Source organism: Mirounga angustirostris, unplaced genomic scaffold, assembly GCF_029215605.1.
Source record: "Mirounga angustirostris isolate CCGP_5_RB_7025 unplaced genomic scaffold, mMirAng1.0.hap1 SCAF_3, whole genome shotgun sequence".
NCBI lineage: Eukaryota > Metazoa > Chordata > Mammalia > Carnivora > Phocidae > Mirounga > Mirounga angustirostris.
The window spans coordinates 1076237-1093490 of NW_026991711.1; the positions used below are offsets into that span (position 1 = coordinate 1076237).

The 17254-nt window shown below is 54.5% G+C and overlaps 1 protein-coding gene across 8 annotated transcripts in view; it reads right to left on the bottom strand.

The window, feature by feature from the left end:
• The window catches only part of ATP11A (ATPase phospholipid transporting 11A), a 121398-nt gene that overhangs the window by 23448 nt on the left and 80696 nt on the right, over positions 1-17254 (bottom strand). For all 8 annotated transcript variants that reach the window (XR_006789794.3, XM_045869727.3, XM_045869731.3 and 5 more), the window contains exons 16-21: positions 16974-17047; positions 12118-12221; positions 5469-5650; positions 3049-3300; positions 1828-2002; positions 91-193 (exon numbers count right to left, since the gene is read on the bottom strand). Coding sequence is in view for 7 of the 8 variants with exons in the window: in XM_045869727.3 (XP_045725683.2) it covers positions 91-193; positions 1828-2002; positions 3049-3300; positions 5469-5650; positions 12118-12221; positions 16974-17047 (890 nt within the window). In the remaining variant the exon portion in view is untranslated. The remainder of the gene's footprint in view (positions 1-90; positions 194-1827; positions 2003-3048; positions 3301-5468; positions 5651-12117; positions 12222-16973; positions 17048-17254) is intronic.

The window sequence follows — 17254 nt, forward strand, 5'->3', positions numbered from 1 at the left end:
CGGACCCACACACGCCCTGCACCTGCGCCCCTCGGTCCTGCCACTGGTCTCCCCTCCCCGCCTCACGGGCACCGGATGTGGGCAGCTTACCGATGCCCACGTGCGCCTCCAGGATCATGCTGACGTCGTTGGCGCCATCGCCGATGGCTAAAGTAATAGGGTGCTCCTTTGAAAGTTTGATTAATTTAACAATCTGGAAAATAAACAGATCAGCATTTATCTTCTCTGTTTTGTTTGCACAGATCGCTAACTAGGCAGAAAGAACATGGATGTCAAGTCAGCCAAGGAAGACAGAACAATGATCGGCTTGGTATGAACCTGCTACGTTCAGTCTGCTCTCTGCGTGCAGGACGAATCCTCACACTGGAACCCCGACACAGTAAAGAAAAGGCAGCTAACGTGTGACTACGAGGGAATAAACCGGAAAAGGCTGGTGGGCAACTGCTATCCGCTCCTGCTACACGCACAGATTCCGCAGACGGGGTCCAGGCAGACCTCTGGGGACACCTGAACAGCACGTTCCGCTAGAAGACACGTCCATGCCAAGCTATTTGCTATCAAGCATTTATTTCTTATAAATAAGCAGCTTCTCACGCTATTTTAATCCTCAAAGTTGTCACGTGTGCAAATCCAATCTGGAAACTCAATACAATTAATAATTTCCAGCGTGTTGTCCATTTCTCGGCAACTTCCTCTCCGTCTATGTGTCTAAGTGCTACGGTTCATGGTAGAAGACCAAGAAGATGAGGAGCCACGTGTGGACTGCCTGCCATTTCAAGATGCGAGTCTGAAACACTAACGTGTGTAAACCTTTTTGAAAATCAGTTAAAAACTGAAAAAAAGGGACCATGTAACACATGAAAATCAAACACAGAGTCCTCAGTTTGCCCGTCTGGACAGGATGACAGGGGTTTACGTGGAGCCTGACACAGAAGACGAGGCAGGGCAGGACGGCAGCCATGCTCCTGGGTCTCAGCTGGTGCTCGCGGGCGCCCGTGGGGAGGGGGTCCTGGTGTGCCTCTAGAGGCTAGAGGGATGCTAGAAATGTGAGAAATGGCGCTTCACACGTGGTTTTCAGTGTTTTACCCTAACCCCTGCGTCAGTCTGAGAAGTGCTGCATTTCCTTCATGAACAGTTGAAGACAGACTGGTCTCGTGCATCTCTAAAGTGGCTCGACAAAGTGAGATGTGCTATAGGTTTACTGATGCCAGAAAGACACCCATGCTCACACACGTCTTCTACGATGCCTTACAAAACACTGAAAAGAAACACGTCACGTGTGGGTCTCCAACAGACCACGTGGGCTGGGTAGGACAGGAGTCTGGAGTCCAACAGGCTAGAAGCCATATGTGGACTGCCAGTTTCCAAATATATCCTTGTAGACAAGTTATCCCAGTTTTCTGTGTCTCAGTACTCCTCTGTGCGATCAGCATAACGCCCCTCACACGCTATCATTCTGTAGGGGTTCAGAGCTGCATCCGTCAGGGGACACCAACAGCAGGTGCGTCATAATGCACTCGCGCCCTCCCGTCCTTCCTACAGAGTCTTAGAATGAGGTCCCCTCTGCACGAGAGGTCGTGCAGGGCCAGGCTTCCCAGCCTCCAGTGGGAGACGTATCCACCTGATCCGGCCAACTCTCACCTAATCACGACAAGCAAAGTAAGATCCAGGTTGGAAATTGCTACCATTTGTGCTTCTATTTAAAAAAGGTGGTGCCTTGCTGGGTTTGGAAAAAGAAAACCATGAGAGGCTGTAAGAACCAGCCGGAGGCTCTGGATGTCTGCCTCCCCCACCGCCCCCCCGGGGCCAGCTGAGATGGGGGCCGACCTGAGCCTTCTGCAGGGGCGCCATGCGACAGCACAGCACAGCGCTGCAGTTACGACAGATCTCCAGGAAGAGCTCCCGGTAGTTGCCGCAGCTCCCGTCCTCACGGGGCTTCATGATCAGGGACAGCGCCGCTCCGTCAATGATCAAACCGTAGTCCTGCATGTCGGCTGAGAGTCTGTTCAATTACACAAATCAGAGACGTGACTCAGGAGCGAAGTGCACGGACTTTAGAAGACTATCATTGTTTTTCGGATATCTGCAGATGTTATAAACTGATTATCAAGGGATTAAGAAACTGGTATTCCTCGTTTTATCAACACAGTCTTTAGAGCACGGGACAGAACGCCCTCGACCACATGTTAAAACGGAGGTTTAATTAACGTTCTCCTGCCACCGAGGCAAAGCAAACACCGAGCTCTAGCTGCGGTTTTGTGTGCACACTCCGCTACTTTGGCAAAGCCGACCGAGAGCATGTATCCTGCGGCCTGCAGAGGTCAGTCTTTATTCCCGAGCCCCGGCCACGGTGGCCAGCCTCAGACTGCAGCCCTGCCGCGAACCCCTCCTGGGCATCCTGCCTGGAGGACGTGAGTTGGAAAGAACACGGTCAGAGTACGTCTTTCTGCTGGGTTTCAAAGTTACAAGAACATCCCTGATCCCCCAGAGGAGTCCTGCAGATCAGGTGAAGGGAAACATCCTTGCGCTACTTATGAATAATTCAACGTTTGCATATGATGAGAGAGCTGCTTTTGCATTATGACATTAATGAAAATCTAAAACGATTCCCATGAAATCTTAACCTTCAATCACGGATCTGATACCAGCAAGGACAGCATTGATAAAATGTGAATATACTGCTGAATGTTCTTGGAAAAAACAACTCTTGGGCATATCCTGACAAATAAGCATGAATTATTAATATTTCTCTCTCCACTCTGACAGATACCCTGAGGAATCCACGATACAGCCCGAGTGCCTTATAAGCAGATGAGAATGATCTCATTCCCAATATTTTATAAATCAATCTGCATCCTTAAGCAGCATTTAAAAGTGAATACACACACACACACCTCTTCTGCAAAAAAACACACCACAGTTGCTACAAAGAAATAGCCCTGGCGCGTCCCGCTGGAGCTGCTAGGACCCCCAGGGATGGACCTGCACCATCCACAGGGGTGCCGAGGCTGCGTGGCCCTCCCGTGGCGGGAGAGGGGCACTGCCTACCCTGAGAAGTTGTCCCTGGTTAGGCTCCCGCTGTGGCGTAGGACGGTCTTGCTCAGCTCAAACAGGACGTCGTGTAGACTCTGCTCCTCAATCTTCTTGGTGGTGAGCTCGAGCAACTGCGTGTTCCTCCTGAACAGCTTGCAGGCGTAGCAGGTGGCGGCTGCCGTCTCCATCTTGTCCCCGGTGAGAACCCAGACTTTGATCCCGGCCTTCTGCAGGGCTTCTATGGTGTCGGCAGCTTTCTCCTGGAGCCTGAGCAAAGCAGAAACGAGAACACAGGCCTGAGTGTGGCATGGGAGAAGACAAGAATTCTCAAAATTTGTAACCTAGGAAACTATTTCCATTCCCCCAAGCTAAAAAAAAAACCACACCTCTAGCTCGTGATATTATCATGAGGTACCCGAAGCTGCTTTTATACTTATGTATTAACTTTTTACAGGAAAGCACTTCCTAATTCCAAGCACAGAAACACCCATGATGTTAAGCAGTGAAGCATTGATCTTGCATAATTCGGTGAGCACGCGGTGCTCTGTCTAGCTGGGGCTCCCCCACTTGCAGAGGATTTTAGGCAATGACAAGAAGGACCATAACCGCCAAAAAAGTCTTAACCAGGGGAAAATGGAACCAGGAAAAGAGGTAGTCAGTAGTATTCACTGCCTTTTCTTTGGCATAAACTGTTGTAATTCTGCCACTTACCACACTGGAGCCTCTGAATATGGTAAAATCCCGAGAAAGCCAGCAGGTTCCACGTCTGGCTAGCGTGCACCATGAGCTGGGCACGTGTCAGATGCCACGGGAAGCATTCTGCCTGTGATGAATCCCCTCCACCAGAGCTCATAGGGCGAGCCTCCGTTAGCAACCCTGTGCTAGGTGCGGAAAACCCAGGGCTCGTGGGCCGGACAGATTCATGCAAGGATGGGCGGCTCACACACTGGTCAGGCCGCCGCGCTGTGCGTGGACATCTGCCTCATTTGGGACCTGCCATTCTTTCTAGATTTTAGCGTCTGGGCTTTCAACAGCTGTGTGAAGTAATGTGCCGTGTCCCTGCCCAGCACTGACGGGATGGGATCCTAACTGGGGTGACCCAATGAGACTCGGCAAGCTTCCTTGGCAAAGCCTTGTGCTCACGTGACCTCGGCATTCCAGGGACATGGAAAACATCTCTAATTTCATCAGTTTTTTTGAAAACGGAAACTGAGGACCTGAAAGGTCATCCTGCGGAGACGTTGGTCAGGGATTTTAGGGAAATGATTTGTGACTGAATATCATCACTTCAAAGCTGCTGGCCCCCAACTGTCCCTGGGCACCTACTCTGTTTTCGAGGTCCCAACTTCCCACCGAGTTGATCTGCTCCCTCGGCCCTCATGAGGGTGTGCAGACTCGGTTCCCCCATCCAGACTCTCCTCTCCCTAACCTCCTTCGAGGACCGTCCCACTCTTCCCCAGGCAAATGCACCCCAACGCACGTCCCCCTCCCTCCTAGCACTGCAGACCCTCGGTGGTGTCATGTTCTAAAGCCTGTCCTGAGCACAAGCTACCCCCACCCCGTGTTGGTGCCTGGACCCCCGCCTGAGTGATGGGAGGGGCTTAAGTCACCAAACTGAAGTCAAACACGTCACCCGACACCTTACTGAAATTAGGAAGCTGTGGAATGCTTGTTAAAGACACCGGAAAACTAGGATTCCAGTAAGGACTTAAACATTGGGCCCACTTACACCTTAAAGACTTTGAACCTTTACGGGAAATAAACTTTCAGTAAATGCCCTCACGTTTCTACTTCATTCTGTTAAATTGGGGCATTTTTTCTTTTCCTTTCCGTCCACGGTCTCGAGTCGCAACAGTGACACGCCCGCGTCTTAGTGTGCTAGGCCTGAACTCACGTCCAGCCTCATCGCAGAATGGCGGTAGATGGGCAGCTCCGTCCTCGGAGCATGGGAAGACGCTGGCTTGGTAGTCTTACCAGTGGTTAGTCATGGTTTTTGCAACATTCTACTTCACAGTTTTACATTTCTTCAAGGAGAAATGAGAAATACACCTGAGTACATTCACATCTGAAACGTTACGCTTGGACTTGGAAAGGGCTAGTGACAAATTTAGGAACAGAATTAATTATGACTGAACTCTACAGAATGATTTAAAAATGACCGTCTCTCTTGACTACTGATGACACGGTGTGAACGTGCCAACCGTTCTGGTCTGTCTGGCAAAGCGTGAATGTCAGGTCTTTATCCACGGAAAGTCAAACACCGTCCAGGCACGACCTCCTGGTGATGCCACCCCGAGGCCAGTCTCGTCCTGCTGCGGACGCACATCCACGTGAGGACATGAGGTGCCACGGCCAGTCCCCCGGGCACCCCACAGGCTCTGCGGCCTCAGAGCGCCACCTCCTACTTCTGAAGCTGGGCGTGGGGCGTACGTCACCTGTCCTCCACAGCCGTGGCGCCGAGCAGGATGAGGTCCTTCTCTACTTGCTCGTAGGCCTCCGCTAGCTTCCTCTCTCGGTCCTGAAGAGCCACTTTGGCGGCCTGCAGCAGTGCACAAACACCTTCGTATTCTTCCGGAACAAGCCTTTTGTAGGCAACGCACAAGGTTCGAAGTCCCTCCTGCAGGAAACAGCACAGCGCTTAATGTGAATTCAAGTGTCACTCTGCTGGAATTTGATCTTTCAAGAGCTTTCCCAATATCCCCTCTCGCTAATCAGAAGGACTAACTACAGAATTGTAAGTCAATGAGCCCTCAAGGTGATGAGCCATTACATCTGAATTATTTATATCCACGTTCAATATAGACAATCCTTATAGATTACAAAATTTCACACAGGTAAGCATGGGAATACAAATCGGAGCCGTGAAAACGTAAGACTTTGTTCTTTTAGGCTGACGAATAAAGAGTTAAGCTTTTTTTTGAGTAGTAATTTAAGATTTTATTGTAAATATCAAGTGATATTTCTAAAGTTAACACTTTTTACATGGAGAGTTGGTAATACGGTTTGGTCTTCCTTAGCAACCACTGAAGGAAATTACTCAGTTGTTTATCAAACCTACTGGGTCCACAGGACAGAGAAATAAGAATCCAAGAACAGTGGATTTACTGTGATCATAACTCCGGTGACACAGAGAACACGTGCCACCAGCGAGCGAGACACCGTCGGGTGCCCGCGGGCCACACACGGAGCGCTTCGATCCCATCAATAGAAGTTTCCTTCCCATCAAGACGAAGCAAACCATCACAATGGTCTGACTGATGCTCTAAGGACGACTTCCCTTCTGTCTTCCCTGACTCCATGAATCCTAGGAAAAGAGCCAGAATCCTCCTATGTAGTCAGTCCAAATTCTGGGAGAATCCTGGTTTGTAAGATTTTAAAAAGATTTTCCAGTATAGGAGTTTAAATTTCCCACAAGTGCCAGAAAACCCTTCGCATTTCTCACGATTCCTCAGACCTCCAAATGCGGCTGAAGGACACAATCACAGTACGGCTAATCTCTCCTATTGTCCCAGTTCTTCAAAGAGTTGGCACGAATGGTAAGCAGAGCTTTCAGAAATTAAAAAAAAGTTTGTTTTTAAAAGTGGATATGGGATTTCTGCTTGTGGAGCCGGGGAGTAGACACTTATTCCTGATTCCTCCGAAGTACTACCCAGACCCCAAACGCTGTATATAAAACAACACCGATGTACAAACAAAGCCGGACAGATACACCACAAGAAAAGAAAGCTAAAGAACAATATCCCTTCCAAATACAGATGCAAAAATCCTCAGCAAAGTACCAGCAAATTGAATCTAAGAACATATCTGAAGGATTATGCACTAGGACCGAGTGGACTTCTCCCAGGGAGGCAAGGATGATTCAGTAAGGGAAGATCAGTCCAGGTAATTCATGAGAGCAGCAGAATGAAGGGAAAGGCCCCCATAATCATCTCAGTTGATGCAGAAAAAGCATCTCACAAAATCCAACATCTTTTCATAATAAAAACCACTCCATAAACTAGGAGTAGAAGGGAATTTCTCCAATACTGCAAAGACATTAATGAAAACCCCACATACTGTGAAATGCTGGAAGACAGAAAGCTTTGCCCCTAAATCAGGAACAAGACCAGGATGCCCACTTTGGCCACTTGTATCCAGCACAGCCTTGGAATTCCTAACCAGAGCAACTAAGCAAGAAAAGAAAAGGCATCCAAATTGTAAAGGAAGAGCTAATGTCACCTCTGTTCACAGATACGATGAAAGCCCTGAAGATTCCACAGAAAAACACTGGAACTGACAAATTCAGGAAATGGTCAAAATACAAAGTCAACATATAAAAATCAGTTGTGTTAAGAAGGTGAAAGATTTGCAGACTGGAAACTACAGTATGTTGCCAGGAGAAGTTACAGAAGACCGAAGGGAACAAAGCCCCAACAGTCCTAACGACTCTACCCAAAGCCATCCACGGAGTGGGTGCAAACCCCTAGCAATAGCCTGATGGCTAAACACAGCCCAACACTTGTGCGGCATCTCAAAGTTCTGAGATCAGCCAACAGTTTTGTAAAAGAACAACAAAGTTGAAGGACCCACACTTCCTGATTTCAAAACTTACTGGAAAGGGACAGTCATCAAAACTGCTGCTGGCAATAAGAGAACAATGGAGAAGTATGGAGCCTCCCGTGCATGTGGGGGATTTTCGACACGGGCGCCAGGACCATTCAACAGGGAAGGGCGTCTAACCCACAAACGGTGCTGGGAAGACTACACAGCCACCTTGGAAAGAATGAGGTTGGACCCTTCCTCAAGCCACTTACAAGATTAACTCAGAATCGATCACAGCCTCCATGTAAGAGCTAACACCAGGAAACTCTTGGGAAAAAAACACAGGAAAATCTTCATGACCTTGGGTTAGGAATGTGACAGTAAATACACGAAATACCCAGGAGAGGTTAAGTATGGGGGGACGGAAGGCAGAATAGAGGTTAGCAGGGGCTGGGGGAGCATGGAAGGGGCAGATTTTGCTTTGTGGGTACGGTTTCTATTTGGGGTGATGGCTGTTACTTGATGTCAATGAATCACAAGCTGACGACAGCTGCCTGCAGATTTTATGTTCTGTGTATTAACCACAACAAGAAATGGATCACAGATTTAAACATAAAACATACAAGTATAAAACATAGAGGAAAACACAGAAGAGAGCACTCGGTACCTAAAGTGATAAAGAACTTAGGCATGACACCAAAGTGGGACACGCAAAGGAAAATGGACAGGACAGACGTCCTCCGAATTAAAAACGTTTGCTCTGCAAAATACCCTGTTGAGAGAACGAAAGAAGCTGGAAATGGAAGGAACTATTTGTGAATCACAAATATGATGAAGAATTAACATCTTAAACTTTTAAAGAACTATAAAATTCAACCTAAAAATAAAACAAAAAAATCCCACCAAATGATCCTCTTAGAAAGTGGGCAAAACACAAGCAAGGACGTTTTGCTGCAGACGACCCGCATGGGAGCTCACTGGAGGTGGCGGCCACCGGCCTATGTGGGGCACTTGCTGAAGACGGGAGACACAGCCCCTGAACCGTGCAGACACCAGAAAACGGGTGGGAGTTTCTTGAAAGACTAAATGCTCTCTTACATCATGTTCCTGGGCGTTCACCCCAGAGAAACGAAAATTTATGTCCACACCACCTGGACACAAATTACATGCAGGTTTATTTCTGGCGGCTTCACACTGGAAACAACCCCAATGTCTTCCCACAGAAGGACGAGAAGGTGGTATGTCCACACCGTGCACGCTGCTCGGCTTGAAGAGGAACCAATGTCGGCCCCTCCATACTGTCACATTTCCATCGCACTCTTGAAATGACAAGCGCCTGCAGAAGGCAGACGGGCACGGTGGGCAGGGCCGGGTGGGCCGGGAGCAGGGTTGGGAGCAGGGCCGGGAGCAGGGACGGGAGCGGGCAGCTTGGCTCTGCACCTCCATGCAGGGGGGCCAGGACGCCACACAAGTGACACGGTGACAGACTGCAATGTGGACCAACACCTGCTCCCAGGCTTCGATGTGCACTCCACGTGGGGAAGATGCGAGGAGATGCGGTCACCCCTCTGCATGATCCTTACAGCTTCCTGAGACTCCACAACTGTCTCCACATACAGGTGTCCCTGCTCAGGCCTGCAGAGTTAGGGGGTTCCTGGCACGGGGACTGTAGCAGCCCCTCGAGCATCTGCAGAGCACCGGTGGGCGCGTGAGGGGCTCCCCAGGCCGGAGACAGACCTTCAGGAGGGAGAGGGGATGGTGCCATCCCAAGAGCCGGGCTGGAGACCCTGCAGTTCACAGGGGCTTCCCCTCTGCACGGGGGAAGAACTCGCTCCACTCGAGCGACGTCCTGGACCCACCTCACATGCCATAAAGCCGCCGTCTGAACAGAACAATGGCTCCGGGAACCAAGCCATGCCTGATGGAAACACAGGGCTCCCCTGCGGCCAACAGGGCGGTGTCCTCAGGCCGCCCCGTGAAAGGCCAGCAGCACGCACGTGGGCACAGAGCGTTACCGACAGCGAGGACACAACCCCAGCTGAGGTGGACGCAGACCCGGCACAAGGGCAGAACTGGTGGAGAAACATGTCAAGCGGCCACCTTGTTATGCGCGACCGAAAGTTAAATACACACACGCAGCTGAGAGAAATCCCCCGTTGTCTGAGATGGGATGGGCTCGGCAACGACTTGTAGCCCAGAAGACATGGCTCGCGAGAGGAGGGGGTGTGAAGACAGGGCGACAGAAAGTCCCCAAAATGAAACTGAAAACGCTACGACCAAGCACCGTATCCCAAGGGGCACTGAGGTTCCTGGAAAGGTGGAGGCAGAAAAAATACCGGAAGACATCCTGGCTGAAAACTCCCCGGCTTGATTAAAAAAACCATAAACCCCCAAACCCAAGAGGCCCAAGCAGCCTGAGCAGGCGTGAAGGGGCCGCGCCAGAGCCCACCCCGACTGACAGCCCGAACGCTGCCCCCGAAGATGGCCATGCGATGCAGACAGAACAAAGACAGCCGGCCCCTCAAGCAAAAGGAAACACGAGTCCCTCCCGGCTGTTTCTGCAATGGCCGCACTCGGAGACAAGCCCCAGGTGCGTCAAGAGGGCGGTCCTGCACCGGCCGCCGAGCAGCCACGCATGGTGGTGGCGCGCAGAACACGCGTGCCGACGCTCTGCCGTGCCCTGGCACGATCGCCAGCACCGCCGCGGAGCGCCATTCCCCTCCCCTCCCCCACCGCGGAGCGCCATCCGCCCCCCCCCACAGAGCGCCATCCGCTCCCCCCCGCAGAGCGCCGTCTCCCCCCCTTCCCCCCCGCGGAGCGCCATCCGTCCCGGGAGCTGCTCTGAAAGAGGGCAAGACACGCGGGGACCAAACACCTGGCGCAAACTTTAGCGCCAGAGGCAAGGTTATTAGAAAGCATGGAGGAGAGAGTTTAAAACCGGTTATGGCCGCTAAGGGGCCTCAGGACTGGGAAGCCACGCCGCGCGCCCCCAGGGTGCAGGTGAGGGTCGGTGCCAGCATCATTCCCCATGAGGAAACGCCGTCTCTGGGGCGCACGCAGCAGCTGTTCTCAGGGAACACACCGCGTCTGGTGTGGGTCCCCGTCCCCAAGAGAAGGGGGGCGATGGAGACCCCAGGGCGGCGGGGAGCATCCTCTCAGCATCCTGGGCGCAGGCCCTGGGGTCCGGGCGGTGACCGGGCAGTGGCCAGGGTCTGCGCGGACGGCAGACAGGCCTGTGGCCTGTGTCACGGGTGTGGTGACCAGCGCGGCCGGCGTCCCATCCGTCTGTGGCGGAACAAGGCCGCCCGTCGTTTCAGACCCAGCGCCGGACTGACTCGCAGGTGGGGCTGCCCCCTCGGGGAGGACCTGGCGCACTGAGTATCAACACTCAGCACCCAGAGACGGCGTCACGTGCGCGTGTGCCCTTGGGCGCTTCACAGAAGCCCTCCCTTCCGTCAGCGGGACCCTCGCCTCTGTGGGCAGCAGGCTGAGTGACCCCGACCCTCCCACACACCAGGGCTCAATCATCTGCGCCTCCCTCGGGGTCGCTGCTGACTCGGGGCATCAGGGCAGTGCCTCCCTTGGCCAGCAGGGGTCAACAGGCACCCGCACATGGACCCGAAGCCAGGGCCCGCCCCACCCCCCACCCCCAGCCCACACACACCCCGCCCCGCCCCCCACACATTCCGTCCCACCCCCACACACCTTGACCCACCCCCGCACACACACCCTCCACACACATACCCCCCCGCCCCACCCCCCCCGCACACCCCGCCCCCACCCCGCACACCCCACCAGGTGTGAGTGCGGAGTAGCTGCGCAGGGGGCGCGGCACTCAGTCCGCCTGATGCCGTGAGTCCGCCCGCGGTTCGCAGCGACACTCCCGTGAGCGCCGCGGGCTTACTTAGGCCGTTCATTCGGTAAGTGAAAGCGCGGCTGAAGATTCCCAACCCGCCTTCCAAGACCCCCTTGGCCGACACCCCTTGGTTTACAACCGCTGTTACGCATGAAATTCTGTGGTTTGCAGCAGCGGGGACGAGGCTGTGAGGGGCCACCGTCCCTGGCCTGGGTCTGGTGCGGGGGGTGGGCGGACGGGGGTCAGACAGGCACGCGCCCCCCTGCACCCGCGGCGCACCTGCTGAGGGGGGCTGGCGCCCAGGCGAGCGGACCAGCCGCCCGGCGCTGCTGGAGGCGTGGGGCAGGCGGGTGACGCCCTCAGCACGAGACGTGGGGGGAACCACGCAGGGGAAGTGGCCATGCAAAGTGGCTTCTCGATGAAGAAGCGAATCACCAGAAATCCCTCAGGACCCTGACGCAATCACCACAGACGCGCCTATAATTCTGACCCCACAACCACCGGCACCCCCCACCCCACAGTGAAAGCTCGCAGCAGTCTGGAGTCGGGCCGTGTCAGCGGCACCGCCCGTGTGGCATCCACGGGGTTCCTCTTCACGTGGGGCGCATGTGGCCCTCAGAGTGCGTCCCTCAGGGGACAGCACAGGGCGCTGTGGCCAGGCCGCCCTCCCGGCGTGGGACTCGCGAGCCGCCCCCGCCCCATCTCACCACCGCATTGCGCTCCACTCTGGCCCGGATCTGGTCGACTTTGCCTTCTATCACCCGGGGAAATATTGAAGAATCTGCTCCTTTGCAGAACAGATAGATTTCTCCTATAAAGTGAGCAGAGAAACAAAGATATTTAACCATACTAGAGGGAAGACTAGATTATTCTTCACATTGTGCTTTTATGAAGAAACAAAACAGGAACACCAGCGCTGAGACCGTCATAGGGATTTCCTGAGGCCTGTTACCACGTGCAGTCAGGAGAAAGTTAAATCGTCCTTCCCGTGGCCTCAAAGCTCACGGGGAGTTGAGGACCAGGAGGAAGCCCAGTGTCACCACTGCTGGGTGGCCCCCGGGGGGGCGGTAAGCACACGGGGGCGTGGCCGGCCTACACGCAGCCCCACGCGGAGATGCTGCAGCTGGGTGTCCGTCCTTCGCACCAACAAGACCCACGGGACGCCTGTTGTGAGATGTCCCCCACACCTCAAGTCACGTCCTGACGGCTTCGCACGAGCTTGTGTGGCAGACACATGCTTCCCCCCGAGATAAACCAATTTTCTCTTCCAGGTAAGCAGGGAAACTCCAGCCAAGACCAAGAGGCGAGAACAAGACAGAAGACACCAGCTCTGGTCAAGAGGCCCCCGCTCCTGGAGGCTCCTCTTCCAGCCACGAATCTCCGGGCCCGGAAAGTCATGTGGCACTTCACCAGGCCGGCTTTGTGTGTGCGCGGCTGCTGGACGAGTGGGACAAGGGACGAGTGCGCCTGAACTCCGCGGCGGCGTCCGGAGCCCCACTGACCCCAGAAGGGACTCACTCCTGCGGCACACAGTGCGACATCGGAAACAGCACAACTGATGCTCGCAAATGTCCTGAGACTAAACCAAGGCTCAGGTCAACCTACGGCCAGAAAGGATGGCGTCTAGTGACGTCCAGGCCGCCAGCACATGGGGCTGGGCTAGGGCCCCGCAGGCCAGGGCGCCCGATCCCCGCAGGCCCGCCAAATATGCGGGTTTGTGGCTGGATTCTGGTCACGAGCCATGAAGACTGGAGGCTGGGCTGGCCCCACAACCAGCCTGGGGCAGAGCCCACTCCTGACTCCAGACCTCACTTCTTCAGATGTGGTTTTACAGCCAGAAGGGCAGTCGAGACGACTTCATGAAAAATCATGAGGATTTGCAGTAACGGCTTGTCACTGTCTCAACCTGTCACTCCCTCACACACGCTCCAGGTGGGACGTGTTCGGCCCTGGGACTTGGTTACGGACAGCCTCTGACATAAAAATATCTGGAGTGTGAATCAAACTTCACTCTGCAAAAGACAAGAGCCGCTCTGTGGATCTTTGGAGCTTGCTCATCCAGTTCTGTAAACAAGAGGCCAGTCAGCAGAGGAACGCCCGCACGGGCGTCACCCGCCACCCAGCGAGCTGTGGCCACAGGGCCTTGTGGTCTCCTGTACCCACCAGGCTGAAAACCAGAGCAATTAGCCTCATCTCCAGGGATGCATTACCACTTGAAGAACAACCTATTTAATTAATTATTCAAACTTCTCTTGAAATTAACTGGTGCCGTGGTTGGTTCAGATGCCACGCGGTCTGTCCCGGTAAACCTGCAGCGCTGCAGGGGAACCCCTGGGAACGGGCAGACGCCTCCCCACGGAAGGGGCCCTGGATCGGCCTGACTGCCATGGACATAATTCCTAATGTGACCGCGCTCCTTCTGCAGCCCTGCGAAACCCTTCTGCGGGAAGGTGGCGGTCGCTTTTCAGGGTTCCGCCCTGCGGGCGCCCAGCCCCACAGAAAGCACAGAGGGGGCGGGAGTTGGTGAGTAACGGCGGCGCGGTCACGCCTCCGGCTCGTGAACCGTCTCCCAGATGTGACCCAGCTGCAAGACGGCGCATCCATCCCCATAGGGAACGCCACATGGCGAAGGGCCAGTGAGGTCAAGTTCCAATTCGATGCCCTTCTTCCGGGGCACTGAGTGGCTTCGACCCTGGGGAGGGCCCGTGGACCGCGCGGTGGAGCCGCCCGCCCCCGCACGCCCGAGCACAGCTGGGTGTGTTCTTCAACATTCTGGGTGACTGTTTCCCACGACCTGCTGACCGAGTGGCAGAACATCTCCAGTGTTACAGGCAGCGTTTACGCTATGTTATGTCCCGAGACACTCGGTGCAGGTCTCACTGGCTGGGCCACGCCAGTCCGCCACGCTGACGACGGGCTCAGGGGTGAGGGGACCACACAGGGACAGCACCCAGAGCGGCCATGTGCCTTCCCCAGGCTTGTCGTCCAGCACCCCGGAAAGTGACTCACAGGGTTCTGCCGCAAGATGCGCCCCCAACCTCACATCGTCCTCTGCGGCCTGAGGAGGAAGACAAGCCGTTGCCGGCCCCCCCAGAACCCCATCACAAGGCTCCTGCTTAAGGACATCGACCGCCTTTGCCTCCTGTTGTAACAAAGGACACTGGTGACACAAAATCCCCAGCGTGCCTTCAGTCACTATGTCAGGCTCAGTCTGTTTGGTTTCAGGATGGTGGCTGTATTTGGTTGCTTACCAGGCAACCTTCCAAAGACATAAACACAGCCTGGTGTTGCCTAAGAAACAAAAAGAAATAAGATCCCACATCTTTTGCTGAGAGGCCATTTTGAAATTGCGACCGCATTAAGTAAATTGAACTGAGCGGTATCGATTCGGTGCTCAGGAGCAGCGCAGGAGTGCCCGCACGCTGAGAACAGTCTAGCTTCTGTATCCAGGATGCTTATGGTCTGGCCAGGTCAGAAGACAGATGAACAGCTCACCTGAATGACGCAGCCAGGAAGGCTCCCTACCAGGTAGCTGCTGAGCTACCCTCGGAAAAGTGCAAACCAGCAAGAGGCCCTCCAGGTGGAAACGCCCTAACAGGTAGAGGCCTCCAGGTGGAACCGTCCCAACAGGTAGAGGCCTCTAGGTGGAAAAGTCCTTCCAGGTAGAGGCCTCCAGGTGGAAACGCGCCAACAGGCAGAAGGCCTCCAGATGGAAAAGTCCTTCCAGGTAGAGGCCTCCAGGTGGAAATGCCCCAACAGACAGAGGGCATCCAGGTGGAAAGTCCCTCCAGGTGGAAATGCCCCACCAGGTAGAGGGCCTCCAGGTGGAAAAGTCCCACCACATAGACGGCCTCCGGGTGGAAAAGTCCCTCCAGGTAGAGGGCCTCCGGGTGGAAAAGACCCACCAAGCAGAGGACCTCTGGGTGGAAAAGTCCCTCCAGGTAGAAGGCCTCTGGGTGGAAAAGTCCCACCAGGTAGATGGCCTCCAGGTGTAAAAGTCCCTCCAGGTAGAGGGCCTTTAGGTGGAAAAGTCCCACCAAGCAGAGGACCTCCAGGTGGAAAAGTCCTTCCAGGTAGAGAGCCTCCAGTGGAAAAATCCCACCAGGCAGATGGCCTCCACGTGGAAAAGTCCCACCAAGCAGAGGACCTCCGGGTGGAAAAGTCCTTCCAGGTAGAGGGCCTCCAGGTGGAAACGTCCCACCAGGTAGATGGCCTCCGGGTGGAAAAGTCCCACCAAGCAGAGGACCTCCGGGTGAAAAAGTCCTTCCAGGTACAGAGCCTCCAGTGGAAAAATCCCACCAGGCAGATGGCCTCCACGTGGAAAAGTCCCACCAAGCAGAGGACCTCCGGGTGGAAAAGTCCTTCCAGGTAGAGGGCCTCCAGGTGGAAACGTCCCACCAGGTAGATGGCCTCCGGGTGGTAAAGTCCCACCAAGCAGAGGACCTCCGGGTGGAAAAGTCCTTCCAGGTACAGAGCCTCCAGTGGAAAAATCCCACCAGGCAGATGGCCTCCACGTGGAAAAGTCCCACCAAGCAGAGGACCTCCGGGTGGAAAAGTCCTTCCAGGTAGACGGCCTCCAGGTGGAAACGTCCCACCAGGTAGATGGCCTCCGGGTGAGAAAGTCCCACCAAGCAGAGGACCTCCGGGTGGAAAAGTCCTTCCAGGTACAGAGCCTCCAGTGGAAAAATCCCACCAGGCAGATGGCCTCCACGTGGAAAAGTCCCACCAAGCAGAGGACCTCCGGGTGGAAAAGTCCTTCCAGGTAGACGGCCTCCAGGTGGAAACGTCCCACCAGGTAGATGGCCTCCGGGTGAGAAAGTCCCACCAAGCAGAGGACCTCCGGGTGGAAAAGTCCTTCCAGGTACAGAGCCTCCAGTGGAAAAATCCCACCAGGCAGATGGCCTCCACGTGGAAAAGTCCCACCAAGCAGAGGACCTCCGGGTGGAAAAGTCCTTCCAGGTAGACGGCCTCCAGGTGGAAACGTCCCACCAGGTAGATGGCCTCCGGGTGAGAAAGTCCCACCAAGCAGAGGACCTCCGGGTGGAAAAGTCCTTCCAGGTAGAGGGCCTCCGGGTGGAAACATCCCTCCAGGCAGAGGGCCTCCAGGTAGAAAAATCCCACCAAGTAGAGAGCTCCAGGTAGAAACATGCACATTTGGGGTTGGCCTGGGGTGGAAAGCTGGGAAGGCAGCTCAGGGCATCAGTGCTAGACCCAGAGAAGTCTGCCTGACACAGCAGGTGCCTCAGGGCACCGGTGGGGTCTTTAGGATGGACGTGGTGGCAGGAGACTGGAAGGCTGCGGGTGGGTGACATTAGGCTGCTGTGTGTGGCGGCTGCAGGGAGGGAGGGGAGACCCTGCAGGACCTGCCAGTCAAGCGGGACCCACAGGGGCTGCACCTGCGCCAGGTGCGATGCTGAGGAGCCCTGTGACCTGTGGTGGGCTCACCTCGTTTGTTTTACAGAGAACGAATGGTTAGATTCTAAAGCTCCTATAGAATGCAAGCATGAGAATAAAACCACCACAACATATAATTCAAAAAATCAAAGGAAAAAGACATTCCTACCTGTAGCAGATTTTACAATCACACTCATTCTCCTTCTTACTGAGTCAAAACTCAAAATTTCCAGCAATTCAAACCTGAAAAAGAGATCAAAAATTGCTTTTATTACTTATCTGGCTCTTGAAGTCCTGGAACTGGGGAAGCACAGCACTTCCCGGGGCAGAGCGTCTGGGGTGTCCTGTGCCCTGTCCTCATGCCCGCCCCATCGGGATGCATGGGGCAGGGACTGTGGTCCTGGCAGCTGGGAGGAGGGGGAGGCTGAGGCCAAGTTCCCGCGGGCTCAA